Below are 24,404 nucleotides of genomic sequence, written 5' to 3'. Positions count from 1 at the left end.
CCACGCACCACCAGGCAGGCAAAAAAGTTCCTGGCACAGACAAGGATGTTCAGATAATTGAAAATCAGCGTGAGACCCATTCAATAGACATCGGATCGATTATGTTTAATTTGTTAAAACAAGATCGTTTAAGATAAGGTATTGACCTCAAAATGTATCCTGTGTTAGCTAATTATTTCCCTGACCTGTTTAATGAGGAAATTATAAGAAAAAAAAAAAACATCCAGATCAGTAAATGTACAAAACATACCAGCATGGATTAGCATGACTGTAAAAGAATCCAATTCACTGGGGTACAGCTGATGCAGGCAGTGCAGGGCATACAATGTAGATCCTCCATTCCCTGCAGAAAAAAAATGGAAAATTACAATCTGGCACAGTGTTTAAACTTTAATATGTTAGAAATTAAAATGGGGGATCTAAAGGCATCTACAGGTAACTCTTATACACGTTCCCTTATGAGCTTTAACTGCAGCTCTGCCTTAGAGCTCGTAGAACCCCCCCCCCCTTCGAAATCAAATCACAAATGTAGGATGGAGGTCTCTACTCAAGCTCCTGTAAGTCAATCCAATGTTTCCTGCAATGGCTGCTGGCTGGGCAGGAGTCCGTCTAACTCCTAAAATACTATGGATATGCAAAGAGAAAGGTCCCAAACACTGCACACCTAACAAAGCCATTAGTAAAACAGGTGAAAGCAGCCTCAGCCAGCTTCATCCAAAGCCACTCCCTCAACATGTTTCACCCCACCCAGAGGGCTTAATCATGCCCATGGACAGAGTGGCTTTAAATGAAGCTGGCTGGGGCTGCTTTAAAGTGGTTCTAAAGACAGAAGGTTTTTTATCTTTATACATTCTATGCATTAAGATAAAAAAAACTTTCTGTGTGCAGCATTCCTCCTAATACTTACCCGAGCCCCATCTCGATCCAGCGATGTTGCACAAGAGACTCAGCTGTCCGGGACTCTCCTTCATGATTGGCTGAGACACAGCAATGGGCGCCATAGGCTCCCTCTGCTGTCAAAGTCAGTGAGCCAATTAGGAAAGAGAGGGGCTTGAGTGCCCCTATAGAAAGCCGCTTGATGTGGGGGCAATCGGCAGGAGGGAGAGGGGCCAGGGGCGCCGACGAGGGACCTGAGAAGAGGAGAATCCAGGCTGCTCTGTGCAAAACCATTACACAGAGCAGTTAAGTAGAACAGGTTTATCATTTTAAAAAATAAATAAATAAATGAAAACAACATAATTTTAACCTGTTTACTAATGGCTTTGCTAGGTATGTGGTGCTTGGGACATCTCTCTATGCACATATATAGGATAATACAGTTACTGGCCACTGAGACGCTCTCATAGGTCTGTGGGGTAGCCTGGTCGCTTTTTGTTGGCGGGTTGACAGCAGAAATTATGCAACACTTTTTTTTTTTTTTCTTAAACACAGGAATACTTTTTATTCCATATGTTATACGCTTACCCCATGTGGGAAATTAATATACATATAAAATACATTCCCCAATAGAGCTGTGCTGAGGAGCAGGCAAAAGAGATGGCTGCTTAGGGCGCTTCAGCAGAAGGGGGCCTACAACTTATAAAGCTTGTGGAGTGGGGCACATTGTGGCCTTTTCGTCGGGTGCTAAAGGACCTCGTCCTCACGTTGCTTCCCAAAGAGTAATAGTCACTTACTGACTCTGAAAGAGAGACACTGGGGCTGATTTACTAAAGGCAAATAGACTGTGCACTTTGCAAAGTGCAGTTGCTCCAGAGCTTAGTAAATGAGCAGAAGCTCTCCTGACTTCCTTCATCCTGTGCACGCAAAACTGCTGTTTTTTTTTTTATTTTCCTTGCATGTGATTGGGTATTGTTTTCAAAACGAAGCTTTACCTCATTTACTCAAGTCCTGGAGCAACTGCATTTGCAGAGGGCAACTGCACTTTTTAAAGTGCACAGCCTGTTTGTCTTTAGTAAATCAACCCTACTGCTACTTTGCTCATTCTGTGAAAAGGCCCATTTGTCCCATTGACACTCATCTCTCTAGCACTCCCCCACCTTACCTTGGGTTGGCTGATGTCAGAACAAGAGAAAGTGGTGAAGATACCCTGTCATGTGACGGTGCTTGGGCATAGCCAAAGTACTGTTATACAAACCCGACCCTTTTCACCGCTCATAGACCAGTCTGTATCCTCCTCGATTACCTGCAATCAGCAAGGTGCCAAGGCCAAGGAAGCTCTTGCTCCACTGTAGACCACCATCCAAATAACAGGCCACGCATCAGAGACATTCAACTGCTGCCGAGGTTTCTTGCAATGACAGAACAGTGTTGAGGCCAAATAATTCCATTTTAGTCTCATCTGACCACCTAAAAACGCACCTTGAAGGTTCCGAGTCCACATGGAAAGGGGTGTTCTGGTCAGACGGGACTAAAATTGAATCTTTTGGCCTCAACACCAAACGATATGTCTGGTGGAAATCCAATACAGCTCATCATCCAAATAACACCATTCCTACAGTATAGCATGGAGGTGGTAATATCCTGTTATGAGGGGTGGTAATATCCTGTTACGGGGGGGTGGTAATATCCTGTTATGGGGGGGGGGGTGGTAATACCCTGTTATTGGGGGGGGGTGGTAATATCCTGTTATGGGGGGGTGGTGGTAATATCCTGTTATGGGGGGGTAGGTAATATCCTGTTATGGGGGGGTGGTGGTAATATCCTGTTATGGGGAGGTAATACCCTGTTATGGGGGGGGTGGTAATATCCTGTTATAGGGGAGTGGTGGTAATATCCTATTATGGGGGAGGGGAGGGGTGGTAATATCCTGTAATGGGGGAGTTTCTCTGCAGCAGGGACTGGATAGAAGGGAAAATGAATGGGGCGAAATACCATCAAATTCTTGAGGAAGATCTGCTGCCCTCTGCCAGAAAGTTGTCAATGGGAAGAAGGTTTACCTTCCAACATGACCCAAAGCACACAGCAAAGATGACCACAGAGTGGATGAAGGAGAAAAAGGTGACTGTCCTTACATGGACTAGTCCGAGCCCAGACTTAAACCCAATTGAAAATCTGTGGAATGACTTGAATACTGCAGTTCACAAATGGTCACCATCAAATAGAACTGAACTTGGGCAGTTCTGCAAAGAAGAGTGGACAAATATTGCAAAGTCTAGATGTGCACAGTTAGTAGAGACATCCCAGCAGACTAAAGGCAGTCATTAAAGCAAGAGGTGGTTCAACAAGATACTGACATAAGGGGGGTGATCCTTTTTCCAACTCTGTGATTTGGTTTTTAATTTATTAATTTATTTTTTTCTGACACGTTGGTGTTATATCTTTCACTTGGATAAGTTGCACTAATAAATACAGCTGGATAAAACAAAAAGTGTGTGTGTGTCTTTATTTCAGGCTGAAAAGCAACAAAATGTGATTATTTTAACAGGAGGGTGATTATTTTCTATACCCACGGTATATATACTATATATCCTATCAGAGTCATGGCACAAACATGAAATACAGGCCTCTGCTGGAAGAAAATTTTACTGACTGGGTGGCCTTCAATGTTAATTCAATACCCCTGATCTATATTATTCAAGAAAAACAGATAGTTATATGGACAAATGTACAGTGCATCCGGAAGTATTCACAGCGCTTCACTTTTTCCACATTTTATGCTACAGCCTTATTCCAAAATGGATTAAGTTCATTATTTCCCTCAAAATTTTACAAACAATACCCCATAATGACAACATGAAAGAAGTTTGTTTTAAATCTTTGCAAAAGTATTAAAAAGAAAAAAAGAAAAAAATCCCATGTACATAAGTATTCACAGCCTTTGCTCAATACTTTAGTGAAGCACCTTGTGCACCAATTACAGCCTCAAGTCTATTTGAGTATGATGCTACAAGCTTGGCACAACTATTTTTGGGCAGTTTTTCACATTCTTCTTTGCAGGACCTCTCAAGCTCCATCAGGTTGGATGGGGAGCGTCGGTGCACAGCCATTTTCATATCTCTCCAGAGATGTTCAAGTCTGGGCTCTGGCTGGACCACTCAAGGACATTCACAGAGTTGTTCTGTAGCCACTCTTTTGTTATCTTGGCTGTGTGCTTAGGGTCGTTGGAAAATTAACCTTTAGCCCAGTCTGAGGTCCAGAGTGCTCTGGAGCAGATTTTCATCAAGGATGTCTCTGTACATTGCTGCATTCATCTTTCCTTCGATCCTGAATAGTCTCCCAGTTCCCGCCACTGAAAAACATTCCCACAGCATGATGCTGCCACCACCATGCTTCACTGTAGAGATAAGATTGGTGATGAGCAGTGCCTGCTTTCCTCCAGACACAATGCTTGCCATTCAAGCCAAAGAGTTCAATCTTTGTTTTATCAAACCAGAGAATTTTGTTTCTCATGGCCTGAGAGTCCTTCAGGTGCCTTTTGGCAAACTCCAGGCGGGCTGTCATGTGCCTTTTACTGAGGAGTGGCTTCTATCTAGCCACTCTACCATACAGGCCTGATTGGTGGAGTGTTGCAGAGATGGTTGTTCTGGAAGGTTCTCCACAGAGAAACACTGGGCGCTCTGAAAAAACTGATCATCTGGTTCTCAGGCACCTCCCTAACGAAGGCCCTTCTCCTCTGATCGCTCAGTTTGGCCGGGCGGCCCTCTCTTGGAAGAGTCCTGGTGGGTCCAAACTTCCTCCATTTAGTGATGATGGAGGCCATTATTGTCATTGGGATCTTCAATGCCGCAGAAATGTTTCTGTACCCTTCCCCAGATCTGTGCCTCGATACAATCCTGTCTCGGAGATCTACAGACAATTCCTTGGACTTCATGGCTTGGTTTGTGCTCTGACATGCTCTGTTAACTGTGGGACCTTATATAGACAGGTGTGTGCCTTTCCAAATCATGTCCAATCAACTGAATTTACCACAGGTGGACTCCAATCAAGTTGTAGAAACATCTCAAGGATGATCAGTGGAAACAGAACGGACCTGAGCTCAATTTTGAGCGTCATGGTAAATATGAGACATTGTTTTTTTTTTCATTTTTTATTTTGAATAAATTTGCAAAGATTTCAAACAAACTTCTTTCACGTTGTCATTATGGGGTAGTGTTTGTAGAATTTTGAGGAAAATAATGAATTGAATCCAGTTTGGAATAAGGCAAATGTGGAAAAAGTGAAGCGCTGTGAATACTTTCCGGAAGCACTGTATACCATGAAAGAGACATGTGATGGGTGTAGAGGGTAATGGCTCGGTAAAGGCTATAAGCACACACGGTACTTGGCAGTGGCGGTGACAGGCTAAGCTCCTCTATTGTTGTGTGTGGGGTACGTCAGGGAAGAACACACACCGCACCTGACGTGTTGATACATCCAGGAGACTCAGTGACAGTTCATTAAGTGACAGTACACAGAGCAGTGATTTGGGGGGGGGGGGTGGAGTGCCATGGAGGGGAGATTAGAGGGGACGCCGGTTTGTTCCTCTAACGAACAATAAGGCTCGGGGAGGGTGGGATATTTATAGGCTCGGATCACACGCTAATTGGCGAGCTGGGTGCAAGGCGGCAGACACAAAGCCCCCACAGATGGAATCTCGGCTCTTGTGCACGCTGCGTTCAGGCTTAAGACTTCCAATTATAAAAATAGCTGAAGAGCTCACCTATTTTGGGTCCCGGCGGATCAGAGAAAACGTGATAACGAACTCCGAGAGGAAGTTCTTTTCTGGCTAGTTTATCAGCAATCTGCTGCTGATAGGCGCTCTCTTGTTGTTTGTCGGCCGCTGTAATGACAATCACATCCCAGAATTCCCCAGGCTGCACTTCTCTACCTGTAGACATTAGAAAACAGAAATGTTATTCACAATGGATGGAGGAGGCGCGGGGGGGGGGGGGGGGGGGGCTTTAGAGAACGGAGGAACTAGAAGTGGTTGTTAATCTATTTTGCTGTAATCCTGTTAATTTTGGCGAGTTTATAAAGTGATCCTTCATATCATGTTATGTGACTTGTATAAAATATTTCATTAAAGTGGTAGTAAACCTCAGACATGAAATACAAACAAAGCATATCCCTCTATAGTGTGTGCTTGTCTCATTCCAAGGCTCTAAGTGTCATTTCTGTCGGCTGCTTCATTCCTCTGCTATCAGCACTTCTGACAAGTTTACCTGACATTAAGAGAACGCAGTCTGTGATTGACAGCCTCAGCTCTATTCCTGTGTGGTATGTGGAAGGGGGAGGGGGGGAAAAGGGGAAGGGGGGGGTGTCCCTTCCTTCCCCTCCAATCAGAACTCTCCTCACTGAACTCTGCAGCGTGTAACTTCAGCTCTCTTCCCCCTTTTTTCTGACATCTCAGACAAGCTTTAGAAATTATGGACTTTGAATGGATGCAGAGAAGACTGCAAATAAACAGGTGCAACTTATGTAGGAGGATTTCTCTGTGAGGCCATTCTCTTCACTGGGTATTTGTAAGGGTTTGCAACCATTTTAAAGTGGTATCGAAGATTTGTTTTTTTTTTTTAAATAACAAACATGTTATACTTACCTGCTCTGCGCAGTGGTTTTGCAGAGAGCAGCCCGGATCCTCCTCTTTTCAGGTCCTTCCCATTGAGCAGTGACCCCAGAGACAGCCGCTGCGTGCTCGCTCCCAAACCGCTGCTCTATGTGTCCATAAGGCTCGCCTCGCCCCCCACACTCTCTCCTCATTGGCTCACTGGCTGTGATTGACACAGCCAGTGAGGTGGTAGAGTCCTGAGACAGCTGAGGCTATTGTGAACATCGCTGGATCAGAGGGAGCTCAGGTAAGGATTGCATGAAGGTAAAAAAAAAAAAACCTTCAGCCTTTAGAACCACTTCAACCGCTTGCCGACCAGCCGCCGTCGTTATACTGCGGCAGATGAGCACAATCCCGCAAGTTGTCATAGCTATACGTCGGCTCGCGGGATCGGGATAGCAGGCGCGCCCGCTGCACTGCGGGGGGTGCCGATGCTCGTGGCCGACGGTCGCGATGACCTCCGGCCATGAGCGATCGCGGGCACGGGGGGCAGAACAGGGATGTGTGTGTGTGTGTGTAAACACACAAATCCCTGTTATGTTCTGTGAGGAATGACAGTTCGTGTGTTCCTAATAGCTAGGAACCACGATCTGTCATTTCCTCTAGTCTAGTCCCCTCCCCCTACAGTTAGAAACACACACAGGAACACACTTAACCCCTTGTTCGCCCCCCCCTAGTGTTAACCCCTTCCCTGCCAATGACATTTTTACAGTAATCAGTGCATTTTTATAGCACTGATCGCTGTATAAATGACAATGGTCCCAAAAATGTGTCAAAAGTGTCCGCCATAATGTCACAGTCCCGATAAAAGTCGCAGATCACCGCTATTACTTTAAAAAAATAATAATAATAAAAATGTTTTTAATCTATTCCCTATTTTGTAGACGCTATAACTTTTGCGCAAACCAATTAATATACCAAAAATATGTAGAAGAATACATATCGGCCTAAACTGAGGAAAAATGTGCTTTTTTTTTTTTTTTAAAAAAAAGGGGATATTTATTACAGCAAAAAGTACAAAATATTGTGTTTTTTTTCAAAATTGTCGCTCTTTATTTGTTTATAGCACAAAAAATAAAAACCACAGAGGCGATCAAATACCACCAAAAGAAAGCTCTATTTGTGCAAAAAAAAAAAAGAACGTCAAGTTTGTTTGGATGAAACGTCGCACGACTGCGCAATTGTCAGTTAAAGCGACGCGGTGCTGAATCGCAAAAAAAGGGCCTGGTCATTCAGCAGCCAAATCTTCCGGGGCTGAAGTGGTTAAAGTAGAATCACAGGCAAAACTCTTTTATTTATATTATATATATATATATATATATATATATATATATATATATATATACATACATACATACATACATACATACATACATACACATATATATATATATATATATATATTTTTTTTTTTTTTTTTAAGGAGGGTTATAACCCCTGTCAGCTTTTTTTGTCATCTATGTCCCATTGCACAGAATTACCTTTACTTCCTGTCCCATAGCCAAACAGGAAGTGAGAGGAAATCCCTGCATATTAAGTGGGGGGCCCTCGGGTCACCAAACTCGTGTCCCTATTGGAAGATTTCCCCCCACCCATTACTTTTCTGGGGACAACCCAAAACTTGGAATTTTCTTTTACTTTCAGTGATAATTGTAAAGAGGACAAATAGAGAGGATGAATCTCCTTAATGGGGGGGGGCACAGACAGCAATAAAAACCTGACAGGGGCTCTAATCCCTCTCCAAGCTATCCAAATCTAAAGATAAAAGTTTTGTCTTTAGTTCGGCTTAAAGAAATGAACCTTTATTACAAGGAAATTCTAATTAGGTGGCTGCGCATGCTGGTGGGCTCTCTCTCTTATGAGAAAGCCCAGAACTATCTTTTTACCTTGTTGACTGCTCATTCAGGGTGAAGTATCCTTGTAAAGGCCCCGAAAAGACAGAACTTTTTTTTTTTTGCACTACCTAGGTATTTTATATTATCTGCCTGGAGCTCTGCTTTAACATCCAATACATTTCTGAATTAAAAGGATTTTTTTTTTTTTTTCGGAGGTTATAATAATTGGGCTCTGTGCAAAACGAGCTGCACTGTGGAGGTAAGTAGGATATGTTTGTTATTTAAAAAAAACAAACCCTTAAATCACTTTAAGTCTAAAATATTCGTAAGCGTTTTTGCATTTTTAAAAATTTTTTTTACAGAATATTTTAGATTTAAAGTGATTGTAAGGCTCGGTTCACACTGGGGCGACTTGGGATCCGACTTGTACGCCCTCAAGTCGCCCCAAGTCGCTCCAGAAATAGTTTCAATGGGAGTTAACGCTAGCGTCTTAATAGACACTACTGAAGTCACTCCGACTTCAGAGCGTACTCCCTGTACTACTTTGATCCGACTTTGATCCGACTTCAGCCTATTGACTATCATTAAAGTCGGATCAAAGTCGGATCACCGTCTCGCATGATCCGACTTCGGCATGCGACTTGTGCTCAGATGATCTTGAGGGGAACTCCGCGCCAAATTTTAAATAAAAATCCGGCATGGGTTCCCCCTCCAAGGGCATACCAGGCCCTTGGGTCTAGTATGGACCTTGAGGAGAACCCCCTACGCCGAAAAAACAGCGTGGGGGGTCCCCCCCCAATCCATACCAGACCCTTATCCGAGCACGCAGCCCGGCCGGACAGGAATGGGGGTGGGGACGAGCGAGCGCCCCCCCCCCCCCTGAACCGTACCAGGCCGCATGCCCTCAACATGGGGGGTTTGGTGCCTTGGGGGAGGGGGGCGCGCTGCGGCCCCCCCCACCCCAAAGCACCTTGTCCCCATGTTGATGAGGACAAGGGCCTCTTCCCGACAACCCTGGCCGTTGGTTGTCGGGGTCTGCGGGCGGGGGGCTTATCGGAATCTGGGAGCCCCCTTTAATAAGGGGGCCCCCAGATCCCGGCCCCCCACCCTATGTAATTAGGTATGGGGTACATGGTACCCCTACCCATTCACCTAGGGAAAAAAGCGTCAATAAAAAACACAGTACACAGGTATTTAAAATAATTTATTAGGCAGCTCCGGGATCTTCTTCCGACTTCGGGGGTCTCTCCGGCGTCTTCTCCCGGTGTCCGCATCTTCTGCCGGCTCCACCGCTATCTTCTGGCGCTCTTTTGCCAGCGGTGGTCCGGACCTCTGGATCATCTTCTTCCCTCTTCTCTTCCAGAGATGTTGACACGACGCTCTCCCCAGCCAGAATGGTTTCTGTGCGCTCTGCAAGGGACTTATATAGGCGGTGACCCCGCCCCCTTATGCCGTCACAGTCCCTGGGCATGCTGGGTCTGTGACGTTTTAGGAGGCGTGGTCACCGGGTGATGACCACGCCCCCTTATGACGGCACAGCCCCAGCATGCCCTGGGACAGTGACCTCATAAGGGGGCGGGGTCACCGCCTATATAAGTCCGTTGCGGAGCGTTCAGAGACCATTCCAGCTGGAGAGAGCGTCGTGTCAACATCTCTGGAAGAAAAGAAGAAGGCAGAAGTCCGGACCACCGCTAGCAATTGAGCTGCAGAAGATAGCGGAGGAGCCGGCAGAAGATGCGGACACCGGGAGGAGACGGCGGAGAGACCCCCCGAAGTCGGAAGAGGACCCCCGAAGTCGGAAGAAGATCCCGGAGCTGCCTAATAAATTATTTTAAAAAACCTGTGTACTGTTTGTTTTATTGACGCTTTTTTCCCCTAGGTGAATGGGTAGGGGTACCATGTACCCCATACTCATTCACATAGGGTGGGGGGCCGGGATCTGGGGGCCCCCTTATTAAAGGGGGCTCCCAGATTCCGATAAGCCCCCCGCCCGCAGACCCCGACAACCAACGGCCAGGGTTGTCGGGAAGAGGCCCTTGTCCTCATCAACATGGGGACAAGGTGCTTTGGGGGGGGCGCACACTGCGCCCCCCATGCCCCAAAGCACCCCCCATGTTGAGGGCATGCGGCCTGGTACGGTGGGGGGGGCCGCCAGCGAAGTCGCCCGTCATGGAGGCGACTTGAAGTCGCCTCGTAATTTGCCGAAGTCGTGCCAAAGTCGCGCTGAAGCCGCGTTGAAGTCGCGGTACAAAGTCGCGTTAAAGTCGTGTTGCCCATGTGTGAACCGACCCTTAAGGGTTTGTTTTTTTTTTTTTTTTTTTAAATAACAAACATAACGAACCCTTACAATCACTTTAAGTCTAAAATATTCTTTTAGAAAAAATGTAAAAAATGTAAAAAAATGCACAAACGCTTAAGAATATTTTAGACTGAGACCCCTTTCACACTGGGGCGGTGCGGGCGCCGGCGGTAAAACGGCGCTATTTTTAGCGTCGCTTTAACGTCATTTTGGCAGCACTACTCGGCCGCTAGCAGGGAGGTTTTTCGGCTAGCGGCCGAAAAAAGGGTTAAAACCGCCCGCAAAGCGCCGCTGCAGCAGCGCTATGGCGGCGGTATAGCCGCGCTGCCCCATTAATTTCAATGGGTAGGAGCGGTGAAGGAGCGGTGTATACACCGCTCCAAAGATGCTGCTAGCAGGGGTTTTTTTAACGTCCTGCCAGCGCACCGCTCCAGTGTGAAAGCCCTCGGGGTTTTCACACTGGAGACACAGCAGCGGCTGTTTCATGGCACTTTGCAGGCGCTATTTTTAGCGCTGTAGAGCCTGCAAAGCGCCCCCAGTGTGAAAGGGGTCTTAACCACTTCCTGCCCAGCCTATAACAGATTAATGTCCAGGAAGTAGTTCTGTTATCCTGACTTGGCGTCATATGACGTCCAGCAAGACAACATGCCGGTGCGCAGCACGGCGATTGCGAGTGCGGCGTGTCAGTCTGACACACTGCATCTCCGATCGTGATAAGAAGCCTCTGACAGAGGCTTCTTACCACGTGATCAGCTGTGACCAATCACAGCTGATTATCGCATGAACCAGGAAGTGCCGGTAAACGGCTTTCCTCGGTTCGCACTGACAGAGAGAGCCAAGTGGCGGCTCTCCCTGTCAGAGGGGGGGGGGGGGGTCTGTGCTGATAATCAGCACACTGATTATCAGCACAGCCCCCATCAAATGTACCAATAAGCTGCCAATTGGTGCCCAGTCAGTGCCCCATCATAGCCCCCTGCCAGTGCTCAATAAAGTGCCAATCAATGCCCACCACAGTGCAAATCAGTGCCCACTATAGTGCCAATCAGTGTCCATCACAGTGCCAATCAGTGCCCAGCATTAACACCTGTCAGTACCTTCCCAATCAGTGCTGCCCATCAGTGCCATCTATTAGTGTCCATCAATGCCACCTGTCAGTGCCAATCAGTGCCTCCATTCAGTGCCCATCAGTGCTGCATATTAGTGCCACCTATCGTTGCCCATCAATTCTACATATCAGTGCCTTCTCATCAGTGCCCATCATTGGCACCTTATCAGTTCCAACTCATAAGTGCCCATCGGTGCCGCCTCATAAGTGCCCATCGGTGCCGCCTCATCAGTGCCCGTCAGTGAGGGAGAAAACTAAATTTTATAACAGAAACAAAGAAAAACGTTTTTTTTTTTTCAAAAATGTCAGTCTTTTTTAGTTTGTTTAGCAAAAAATAAAATCCAGAGGTGATTAAATACCACCAAAATAAAGCTCTATTTGTGGGAAGAAAGTGATAAAAATTTTGTTTGGGTACAGTGTTGTATGACCGCGCAATTGTCATTCAAAGTGCGACAGCGCTGAAAGCTCAAAATTGTCCTGGGCAGGAAGGTGTATAAGTGCCCGGTATTGAAGTGGTTAAAGTGATTGTAAGGGTTCGTTTTTTTGTTTTTTGTTTTTGTAAATGTCACTTCCAGCACAGATTTCAGGAATCACCAAGCATCATTCACACCTCTTCTCTATCCTCCGATCTCGATGACAAATCACAAGTGGCTGCTCAGCTTCCATTTCCAGTAATATTTGCTGAAGAAGCAAAAATTTGACAAAGTGCCCCCCCCTCCCCCCCGTCTCCCCCGGGGACCCGTGTGATAGAGAAAGCGGCCAGGACCAGATTAATTAAAATCTATCAAATCGCCTGATTTCGCCGTTCCTCCTCCCCGGTATCCAAACTTGTCAGGCGATTCTTCAGATGGGGTGTCGGGAAAAAAAAGAAAACGTGTTCTTTTAATTGACTAAAGCAGCTGTCACTGAATATTTCAATGCACTGAGATGAAACTTAATTACGACCTATTCTTTGCAATGTTCCTGGTGCGGCGTACATGCGAGCGTAATTGCTGAAGTGAGGACGTGACAGGTACTCATTTGTTATGCACGGTGCGTGTCTTTCGCTACTCAGAAGGGCCGGTCGGGTGGGATCCGTAGTTAACCCCTTACTATCCAGGTGCTGTTGCTAAAACAAACTATTACCCACCGCCGCCCCCCTTATTTCTGGCGATTAGTTCTGCAACTGACAGCTTGGCTTACAGGGAAGTCTGCTGCAGCCAATCAGAGCCTCTGCTGCAGCTGAGAAAGGTCATCAAAGACTTTTTTTGGTGTCACTGATTGGTTTAGTCCAGTGATGGCGAAGCTTGGCACCACAGATGTTTTGGAACTACATTTCCCATGATGCTCATGCACTCTGCACTGTAGTTGAGCATCATGGGAAATGTAGTTCCAAAACATCTGGGGTGCCGAGGTTCACCATCACTGGTTTAGGGTTTAGTGTTCATGATAGGGATGTGGGAGCCGATATGGCCGACTTGCCTTTAACCACTTCCGCCCCGGATCATTTTGCTGGCCAAAGACCAGAGCACTTTTCGCGATTCGGCACTGCGTCGCTTTAAGTGACAATTGCGCGGTCGTGCGACGTTGCTCCCAAACAAAATTGACGTCTTTTTTTTCCCCACAAATGGATCACCTCTGCGGTTTTTATTTTTTGCGCTATAAACAAAAAAAAAAAAAGCAACAATTTTGAAAAAAAAAACTCATTTTTTACTTTTTGCTATAATAAATATCCTCCATAAATATATAAAAAACATTTTTTTCCTCTGTTTAGGCCGATATGTATTCTTCTACATATTTTTGGTTTAAAAAAAAAAAAAAAAAAAAAAAAATCGCAATAAGCGTTTATTGATTGGTTTGCGCAAAAGTTATAGTGTCTACAAAATAGGGGATAGTTTTATGGCATTTTTATTAATTTTTTTTTTTTTTACTAGTAATGGCGGCGATCAGCGATTTTTATCATGACTGCGACATTATGGTGGACACATCGGACAATTTTGACACATTTTTGGGACCATTGGCATTAATACAGCGATCAGTGCTATAAAAATGCATTGATTACTGTAAAAATGTCACTGGTAGTAAAGAGGTTAATCACTAGGTGGCGCTGTAGGGGGTAAGTGTGTCCTAGGGAGTATTTCTAACTGTGGGGGGGGGGGGAGGGGCTGTGTGTGACACTACACTGATCACCGCTCCCGATCACAGGGAGCAGAGATCAGTGTCCTGTCATTAGGCAGAACGGGGAAATGCCTTGTTTACATTACCATCTCCCCATTCTTCCTCTCCGTGAGACAATCGCAGGTATCCCCGTGGACATCCGGTCTGCGGGACCCGCGATCACGGAGCTCACGGCGAGCCCTTGAGCCGCCTCTAAAAGGGCAACGTACAGGTACGGTAATCTGCCTGTACCTGCCCTTCTGCTGCAGTATATCTGCGTGAGGCGGTCGGGAAGCGGTTAAAAGCCCAAATCTTTTACGCCAGGAGGTGGAGGCGGAGCTCCTGAGCATGTGATCACTGTGACTGATTGTCACATGATTGGGAGCCCATCCCACCATAAAACGGTGACAGCTCAGTCAGTGTGCTGGGAGCCCCATGAATGCACATATATGATAGTGTCAAAAGTATTGGGACGCCTGCCTTTACACGCACATGAACTTTAATGGCATCCCAGTATAATGGCCCATACACACGAGCCGAAGATCGTACGACTTTTTACGCTTAATAGTCGCAAGTAGAAATTGAATAGGTTACTAAAGTCACGAAAATTCTCGTATGACAGAAAACAAAAACAAACACAAAAAATCGGAAGCGATGTGACGTGTTGTAATGTATTTGTATTGTGTTTTATGAGGACAACTGTACTAACTAAACGAAAATCCTACAATCTGATATCGTACCAGGAAAATTTTTGTGCTTGTCTGATCGAATAATAATCGGATGATTTGTCGTGATCGGTTCTCAAAAGCTCTGTACTAACAATCCAATTATCATACGATCACATCAAAAGCTGTATTTTTTCATCCGATTTTCGGATCGTGTGTACAGGCCATTAGTCCGTAGGGTTCAGTATTGAGTTGGCCCACCCTCTGCAGCTATAACAGCTTCAACTCTTCTGGGAAGGCTGTCCACAAGGTTTAGGAGTGTGTCTATGGGAATGTTTCACCATTCTTCTAGAAGTGCATTTGTGTGGTCAGGCACTGATGTTGGATGAGAAGGCCTGACTCGCAGTCTCCGCTCAAATTCATCTCAAAGGTGTTCTATCGGGTTGAGGTCAGGATTCTGTGCAGGCCAGTCAAGTTCCTCCACCCCAAACTCGCTCATCCATGTCTGTAAGGACCTTGCTTTGTGCACTGATCCAAATCATTTGGTGGAGGGGGGATTATGGTGTGGGGGGTTGTTTCTCAGGGGTTGGGATTGGCCCCTTAGTTCCAGTGAATGAAACTCTTAAGGCGTCAGCATACCAAGATATTTTGGACAATTTCATGCTCCCAACTTTGTGGGAAGAGTTTGGGGATGGCCCCTTCCTGTTCCAACATGACTGCGCACCAGTACACAAAGCAAGGTCCATAAAGAAATGGATGAGCGAGTTTGGGGTGGAGGAACTTGACTGGCCTGTACAGAGTCCTGATCTCAACCCGATAGAACACCTTTGGGATGAATTAGAGTGGAGACTGCGAGCCAGGCCTTCTCGTCCAACATCAGTGCCTGACCTCACTAATGCTCTTCTGGAAGAATGGTGAAACATTCCCATAGACACACTCCTAAACCTTGGGGACAGCCTTCCCAGAAGAGTTGAAGCTGTTATACCCTGTTTCCCCGAAAATAAGACCCAGCGTGATTGTCGGTGATGGCTGCAATATAAGCCCTACCCCCCAAATAAGCCCTAGTTAAAGTCCTTGTGGGTCTTATTTTCAGGGTAGGGCTTATTTTCGGGGAAACAGGGTAGGGCTTATTTGGGGGGTAGGGCTTATATTGCAGCCATCACTGACAATCACGCTGGGTCTTATTTTCGGGGAAACAGGGTAGCTGTAAAGGGTGGGCCAACTCAATATTGAACCCTACGGACTAAGACTGGGATGTCATTAAAGTTCATGTGTGTGTAAAATTTCAAATGTATAAATATTAACCTTACAAGATTGATGTATTTTCTGTCTTGTTTCAGAAATTGTCTTTTTCGATGTATTCCCACCATGGATCCTTTTATGTGGTCGATTTCAGCCATGTATTATATCAATGTTTTTTACAATCTTGTAAGGTTAATATTTATACGTTTGGAATAGCTGTATACAAACATTTACCATATGGTCTTTTTTGCTACCCATTGAATAGTCTTTTGGAGACAATTCAAAGGATCTCATGGTTATGAATCCATTTTTAATCATCCAACATGTGTGTCCTTATTACAAGTAATTGTTGTTTAATGAGTATGGACGTTAACATCCTGTTTTCTCCCTTCCTCTTTTTCCTTTATATGCACTTTTGTTTGTCTGATCAAACTTAGCTATGAGTAAGCAATCTCTGAATGTGAAACGCGTTAGCTATTTTACACCTGGTTTGTCCACCTTTTGTTTTGTTTGCCTTTTTTGGATTTCAACCATTTTCAAATAAAGATGTTTTTTTGCATGGAGTGCGGCAGTCCAGGACCTCTTTTCTTCTCGCACTTTGAAGCACAGCCAGCACCCAGCTTTGTGAAGTAGGACGGGATTTACACAAGGGATTACAGAGGCTTTTGTAGCGGTCTTTCCTTCCAATCTCCTGGGATGAATGATATGAGTATTAAAGGGAGACCTCAGACAGCTGGGGGCTACATCGTTCTCATCCAATGCCCTGAGTGATCATACACTAGGGGACATGGCTCCCAGGCAATCGCCCACTAGGGGACATGGCTCCCAGGCAATCGCCCACTAGGGGACATGGACCCCAGGCAATCGCCCACTAGGGGACATGGACCCCAGGCAATCGCCCACTAGGGGACATGGACCCCAGGCAATCACCCAATAGAAGACGCGGACCCCAGGCAATCACCCAATAGAAGACGCGGACCCCAGGCACCCGCCCACTAGGGGACATGGACCCCAGGCACCCGCCCACTAGGGGATGGACCCCAGGCACCCGCCCACTAGGGGATGGACCCCAGGCACCCGCCCACTAGGGGATGGACCCCAGGCACCCGCCCACTAGGGGATGGACCCCAGGCACCCGCCCACTAGGGGACATGGACCCCAGGCACCCGCCCACTAGGGGACATGGACCCCAGGCACCCGCCCACTAGGGGACATGGACCCCAGGCACCCTCCCACTAGGGGACATGGACCCCAGGCACCCTCCCACTAGGGGACATGGACCCCAGGCACCCTCCCACTAGGGGACATGGACCCCAGGCACCCTCCCACTAGGGGACATGGACCCCAGGCACCCTCCCACTAGGGGACATGGACCCCAGGCACCCTCCCACTAGGGGACATGGACCCCAGGCACCCTCCCACTAGGGGACATGGACCCCAGGCACCCTCCCACTAGGGGACATGGACCCCAGGCACCCTCCCACTAGGGGACATGGACCCCAGGCACCCTCCCACTAGGGGACATGGACCCCAGGCACCCTCCCACTAGGGGACATGGACCCCAGGCACCCTCCCACTAGGGGACATGGACCCCAGGCACCCTCCCACTAGGGGACATGGACCCCAGGCACCCTCCCACTAGGGGACATGGACCCCAGGCACCCTCCCACTAGGGGACATGGACCCCAGGCACCCTCCCACTAGGGGACATGGACCCCAGGCACCCTCCCACTAGGGGACATGGACCCCAGGCACCCTCCCACTAGGGGACATGGACCCCAGGCACCCTCCCACTAGGGGACATGGACCCCAGGCACCCTCCCACTAGGGGACATGGACCCCAGGCACCCTCCCACTAGGGGACATGGACCCCAGGCACCCTCCCACTAGGGGACATGGACCCCAGGCACCCTCCCACTAGGGGACATGGACCCCAGGCACCCTCCCACTAGGGGACATGGACCCCAGGCACCCTCCCACTAGGGGACATGGACCCCAGGCACCCTCCCACTAGGGGACATGGACCCCAGGCACCCTCCCACTAGGGGACATGGACCCCAGGCACCCTCCCACTAGGGGACATGGACCCCAGGCACCCTCCCACTAGGGGACATGGACCCCAGGCACCCTCCCACTAGGGGACATGGACCCCAGGCACCCTCCCACTAGGGGACATGGACCCCAGGCACCCTCCCACTAGGGGACATGGACCCCAGGCACCCTCCCACTAGGGGACATGGACCCCAGGCACCCTCCCACTAGGGGACATGGACCCCAGGCACCCTCCCACTAGGGGACATGGACCCCAGGCACCCTCCCACTAGGGGACATGGACCCCAGGCACCCTCCCACTAGGGGACATGGACCCCAGGCACCCTCCCACTAGGGGACATGGACCCCAGGCACCCTCCCACTAGGGGACATGGACCCCAGGCACCCTCCCACTAGGGGACGCAGCACCCAGGCACCCTCCCACTAGGGGACATGGACCCCAGGCACCCTCCCACTAGGGGACGCAGCACCCAGGCAATCACCCACTAGAAGACGCGGACCCCAGGCAATCACCCAATAGAAGATGCAGACCCCAGGCACCCGCCCACTAGGCGACATGGACCCCAGGTACCAGCCCACTAGAAGACGCGGACCCCAGGCACCCGCCCACTAGAAGACGCGGACCCCAGGCACCCGCCCACTAGAAGACGCGGACCCCAGGCACCAGCCCACTAGGTGACATGGACCCCAGGCACCAGCCCACTAGGTGACATGGACCCCAGGCACCAGCCCACTAGGTGACATGGACCCCAGGCACCCGCCCACTAGAAGACGTGGACCCCAGGCACCCGCCCACTAGAAGACGTGGACCCCAGGCACCAGCCCACTAGGTGACATGGACCCCAGGCACCAGCCCACTAGGTGACATGGACCCCAGGCACCAGCCCACTAGGTGACATGGACCCCAGGCACCAGCCCACTAGGTGACATGGACCCCAGGCACCCGCCCACTAGAAGACGTGGACCCCAGGCACCCGCCCACTAGAAGACGTGGACCCCAGGCACCAGCCCACTAGAAGACGTGGACCCCAGGCACCAGCCCACTAGGTGACATGGACCCCAGGCACCCGCCCACTAGAAGACGTGGACCCCAGGCACCAGCCCACTAGGTGACATGGACCCCAGGCACCAGCCCACTAGGTGACATGGACCCCAGGCACTCACCCACTAGAAGACGCGGACCCCAGGCACCCGCCCACTAGAAGACGTGGACCCCAGGCACCCGCCCACTAGAAGACGTGGACCCCAGGCACCAGCCCACTAGGTGACATGGACCCCAGGCACCAGCCCACTAGGTGACATGGACCCCAGGCACCCGCCCACTAGAAGACGTGGACCCCAGGCACCAGCCCACTAGGTGACATGGACCCCAGGCACTCACCCACTAGAAGACGCGGACCCCAGGCACCCGCCCACTAGAAGACGCGGACCCCAGGCACCAGCCCACTGGGTGTTGTAACCCGGGGGGGCACTCAGGACTCAACGTACTCATGGGGCTCTGATGAGATGTATGTGGAATATTGAATACAGCCTCTATTCAACGGAATGTTTAGCCCTGTACTGATAGAATGATTGTCATCAGCCCCTCCGCCTGTGACCCCCCCCCCCCCGGGGGATTTCATGCACTATTATTGACACATTAGAATATCCACACCCTCAAGTGTCTCCCGTGTCCTCCTTGGGGGGGGGAATCACCTTCGGGGGGCCTCAGTAGGTGCTGATTTGTGCTCCGCTGGTCCCCACTGATGGGAACGATTGAGTCCTCCTGAGGAAGCGACTATAGTGGCGAAACATGTAGGGGAGACGAGACGTGTAGGGGAGACGTGTAGGGGAGACGTGTAGAGGAGACGTGTAGAGGACACGTGTAGGGGACACGTGTAGGGGAGACGTGTAGAGGAGACGTGTAGAGGAGACGTGTAGGGGAGACGTGTAGAGGAGACGTGTAGGGGAGACGTGTAGAGGAGACGTGTAGGGGAGACGTGTAGGGGAGACGTGTAGGGGAGACGTGTAGAGGAGACGTGTAGAGGAGACGTGTAGAGGAGACGTGTAGAGGAGACGTGTAGAGGAGACGTGTAGGGGAGACGTGTAGGGGAGACGTGTAGGGGAGACGTGTAGGGGAGACGTGTAGAGGAGACGTGTAGGGGAGACGTGTAGGGGAGACGTGTAGGGGAGACGTGTAGGGGAGACGTGTAGGGGAGACGTGTAGGGGAGACGTGTAGAGGAGACGTGTAGGGGAGACGTGTAGGGGAGACGTGTAGGGGAGACGTGTAGAGGACACGTGTAGGGGAGACGTGTAGAGGAGACGTGTAGGGGAGACGTGTAGGGGAGACGTGTAGAGGAGACGTGTAGAGGAGACGTGTAGGGGAGACGTGTAGAGGAGACGTGTAGGGGAGACGTGTAGGGGAGACGTGTAGGGGAGACGTGTAGGGGAGACGTGTAGAGGAGACGTGTAGAGGAGACGTGTAGAGGAGACGTGTAGGGGAGACGTGTAGAGGAGACGTGTAGGGGAGACGTGTAGGGGAGACGTGTAGGGGAGACGTGTAGGGGAGACGTGTAGGGGAGACGTGTAGGGGAGACGTGTAGGGGAGACGTGTAGAGGAGACGTGTAGGGGAGACGTGTAGGGGAGACGTGTAGGGGAGACGTGTAGGGGAGACGTGTAGGGGAGACGTGTAGGGGAGACGTGTAGAGGAGACGTGTAGAGGAGACGTGTAGGGGAGACGTGTAGAGGAGACGTGTAGGGGAGACGTGTAGAGGAGACGTGTAGAGGAGACGTGTAGGGGAGACGTGTAGAGGAGACGTGTAGGGGAGACGTGTAGGGGAGACGTGTAGGGGAGACGTGTAGAGGAGACGTGTAGAGGAGACGTGTAGGGGAGACGTGTAGAGGAGACGTGTAGGGGAGACGTGTAGGGGAGACGTGTAGGGGAGACGTGTAGGGGAGACGTGTAGGGGAGACGTGTAGGGGAGACGTGTAGGGGAGACGTGTAGAGGAGACGTGTAGGGGAGACGTGTAGAGGAGACGTGTAGGGGAGACGTGTAGAGGAGACGTGTAGGGGAGACGTGTAGGGGAGACGTGTAGAGGAGACGTGTAGGGGAGACGTGTAGGGGAGACGTGTAGAGGAGACGTGTAGAGGAGACGTGTAGGGGAGACGTGTAGAGGAGACGTGTAGAGGAGACGTGTAGGGGAGACGTGTAGAGGAGACGTGTAGGGGAGACGTGTAGAGGAGACGTGTAGAGGAGACGTGTAGGGGAGACGTGTAGAGGAGACGTGTAGGGGAGACGTGTAGGGGAGACGTGTAGGGGAGACGTGTAGAGGAGACGTGTAGAGGAGACGTGTAGGGGAGACGTGTAGAGGAGACGTGTAGGGGAGACGTGTAGGGGAGACGTGTAGGGGAGACGTGTAGGGGAGACGTGTAGGGGAGACGTGTAGGGGAGACGTGTAGGGGAGACGTGTAGAGGAGACGTGTAGGGGAGACGTGTAGAGGAGACGTGTAGGGGAGACGTGTAGAGGAGACGTGTAGGGGAGACGTGTAGGGGAGACGTGTAGAGGAGACGTGTAGAGGAGACGTGTAGGGGAGACGTGTAGGGGAGACGTGTAGAGGAGACGTGTAGAGGAGACGTGTAGGGGAGACGTGTAGAGGAGACGTGTAGAGGAGACGTGTAGGGGAGACGTGTAGAGGAGACGTGTAGGGGAGACGTGTAGAGGAGACGTGTAGGGGAGACGTGTAGGGGAGACGTGTAGGGGAGACGTGTAGAGGAGACGTGTAGGGGAGACGTGTAGGGGAGACGTGTAGGGGAGACGTGTAGGGGAGACGTGTAGGGGAGACGTGTAGGGGAGACGTGTAGAGGAGACGTGTAGGGGAGACGTGTAGGGGAGACGTGTAGGGGAGACGTGTAGGGGAGACGTGTAGGGGAGACGTGTAGAGGAGACGTGTAGGGGAGACGTGTAGAGGAGACGTGTAGAGGAGACGTGTAGAGGAGACGTGTAGGGGAGACGTGTAGAGGAGACGTGTAGAGGAGACGTGTAGGGGAGACGTGTAGAGGAGACGTGTAGGGGAGACGTGTAGAGGAGACGTGTAGAGGAGACGTGTAGGGGAGACGTGTAGGGGAGACGTGTAGGGGAGACGTGTAGGGGAGACGTGTAGGGGAGACGTGTAGGGGAGACGTGTAGGGGAGACGTGTAGGGGAGACGTGTAGAGGAGACGTGTAGGGGAGACGTGTAGGGGAGACGTGTAGGGGAGACGTGTAGGGGAGACGTGTAGGGGAGACGTGTAGGGGAGACGTGTAGGGGAGACGTGTAGAGGAGACGTGTAGGGGAGACGTGTAGAGGAGACGTGTAGAGGAGACGTGTAGGGGAGACGTGTAGGGGAGACGTGTAGGGGAGACGTGTAGGGGAGACGTGTAGAGGAGACGTGTAGAGGAGACGTGTAGGGGAGACGTGTAGGGGAGACGTGTAGAGGAGACGTGTAGGGGAGACGTGTAGGGGAGACGTGTAGAGGAGACGTGTAGGGGAGACGTGTAGAGGAGACGTGTAGGGGAGACGTGTAGGGGAGACGTGTAGGGGAGACGTGTAGAGGAGACGTGTAGGGGAGACGTGTAGGGGAGACGTGTAGGGGAGACGTGTAGGGGAGACGTGTAGAGGAGACGTGTAGGGGAGACGTGTAGAGGAGACGTGTAGGGGAGACGTGTAGGGGAGACGTGTAGAGGAGACGTGTAGGGGAGACGTGTAGAGGAGACGTGTAGGGGAGACGTGTAGGGGAGACGTGTAGAGGAGACGTGTAGAGGAGACGTGTAGGGGAGACGTGTAGAGGAGACGTGTAGGGGAGACGTGTAGGGGAGACGTGTAGGGGAGACGTGTAGGGGAGACGTGTAGGGGAGACGTGTATAGGAGACGTGTAGGGGAGCGCCTCCAGGCACACATCTCCTCTCCCCGTACTACCAATGGGGATCTCCTCTTCCTTCAGAACCTTCTGTATCTACCATGTACAATTGTCATTAACTGTTCATCAATTTATGTACGATTGCTTTTAATCGTGTCCTTTGCTTAAATAGTTGATTTTATTCCAACCCCGGCTCGATCTCTGGGCACTGTGATCGTCCGAATTCCTTTCTAAACCCGGGGGCATGCTTGGAGCACCCCCCCCCCCCCATGTTTTCCTCCATATGTAATGCAAGGAGCGGCAGCATTGTATACAGACTGATTGGAGAGATGAGGGAGGGGCTCCGATCACATCGTTTTGTTAAATCGAAAGTCAGATTGTACTGTGTATGGTGATTGTACAATCAGATTGTACTGTGTATGGTGATTGTACAATCAGATTGTATGAGGTGTGACATAGATCGGGAGACTCGATCAGCTCATGGTATTCTCCTCACTTTCCCCCCCTGCAGATCTGTACAGAGGTGAGTACACACACACAGGACGATCCTCCAGGAAGTGTCAGCACTGTACACGTCATTATTGGAGTATATACACCCCTCCCCTTGTATATACTCCCTGTATACCTCTCAGAGAGCTGTACTGGACCAGCCTGCGGTGGGTCTCCCTCTGTAACTTCGCCTGATCACCCATCTTCACTCCTGTCAGCTCTGACAAGGCAACGTCACCTCACGTCACGTCACGGCCTACTCCTCGCACCGGGCGGCCATCTTTGTCGAAGGAAGAGCCCGAAGCCGATGTTGTAAAAAAAATCTGCGTAGTACAATTGGTATCCCGCGGAAAAAAAAATAAATAAAAAGTATCCCCTGCTGCAACTGCGCATGCGCCGGTTTCAGGCACAACAAGCCGAGCGCAGAGCTGTCGCTACCGAACACAGCTGAGGAGAGGAGAATTAACCACTTGTATGCCGAACTTTATCTGTTTGACAGCGGGACACGGGCTGGTATAGGAGAGTACAACGGGCCACGTAATGCGTGGCTTTTTTTTTTTTTTTTTCTCCTTGGTTAGTTGTTAGTCAGGTGATAGGGCACGGCTTACGTTTGTAAAAAGGTGAGGAGGCGTGGTTTCTCATCCCAGGCTATGGGTGATAGGACTAGGTGATAGGCCACGCCTTACTTTTATAAAGGGGCGCGGTTTCTTAGAACAGGTATGGGCAGTAATCAGTGACGGGGCGTGGCTTCTGTGCACAGAGCTGGGTGTCTGCAGTCTGCTCTCATCATTTGTAATAAAAAACAATCTTTGCCATTCTGAAGCTTCCCTCCAACCACTTTGCATATTATTTTATATATACTGTGATTCTGTATTTTCCAAATATGCTGCAGAAATTTCCCTCCACTGAGTCTGGCTGCAGCCATTTTAACTGTGGGCAGCTGAAGCTGCTGCCTGTTCACTTCCTGGATTTACACAGAGGCACACCTCCGGCACTGCAGCTCTCATTGGCCCTCTTATGACATCCCCCCACCCTTCCTGGCAAAATCTCACAAGAGTGAGAGAGAGAGCTGTGTATGATGTCATAAGTCTAATGACCAGACAAGAAACAGGAAGTGAACTGTATAAGGGATTTACAGGCAGAAAAAAAAATGTTTTACTATCCAAAGTGAAAATAA

General features: G+C 49.8%; 1 protein-coding gene across 1 annotated transcript in view; it reads right to left on the bottom strand.

Moving 5' to 3' along the window:
- The window catches only part of FPGT (fucose-1-phosphate guanylyltransferase), a 36,098-nt gene extending 12,211 nt beyond the window's left edge, over nt 1–23,887 (bottom strand). Inside the window, exons 1-3 of the mRNA XM_073593742.1 lie at nt 23,364–23,887; nt 5,639–5,806; nt 251–343 (exon numbers count right to left, since the gene is read on the bottom strand). Coding sequence (XP_073449843.1) covers nt 251–343; nt 5,639–5,806; nt 23,364–23,430 — 328 coding nt within the window. The 5' untranslated portion in view covers nt 23,431–23,887. The remainder of the gene's footprint in view (nt 1–250; nt 344–5,638; nt 5,807–23,363) is intronic.
- Nucleotides 23,888–24,404: the final 517 nt, after the last annotated feature.

Source organism: Aquarana catesbeiana, linkage group LG07 (genome assembly GCF_042186555.1).
Source record: "Aquarana catesbeiana isolate 2022-GZ linkage group LG07, ASM4218655v1, whole genome shotgun sequence".
Taxonomy (NCBI): Eukaryota; Metazoa; Chordata; class Amphibia; order Anura; family Ranidae; genus Aquarana; species Aquarana catesbeiana.
Note: the sequence above shows the minus strand (reverse complement) of the source record. Positions and strands in the feature narration are given on the sequence as shown.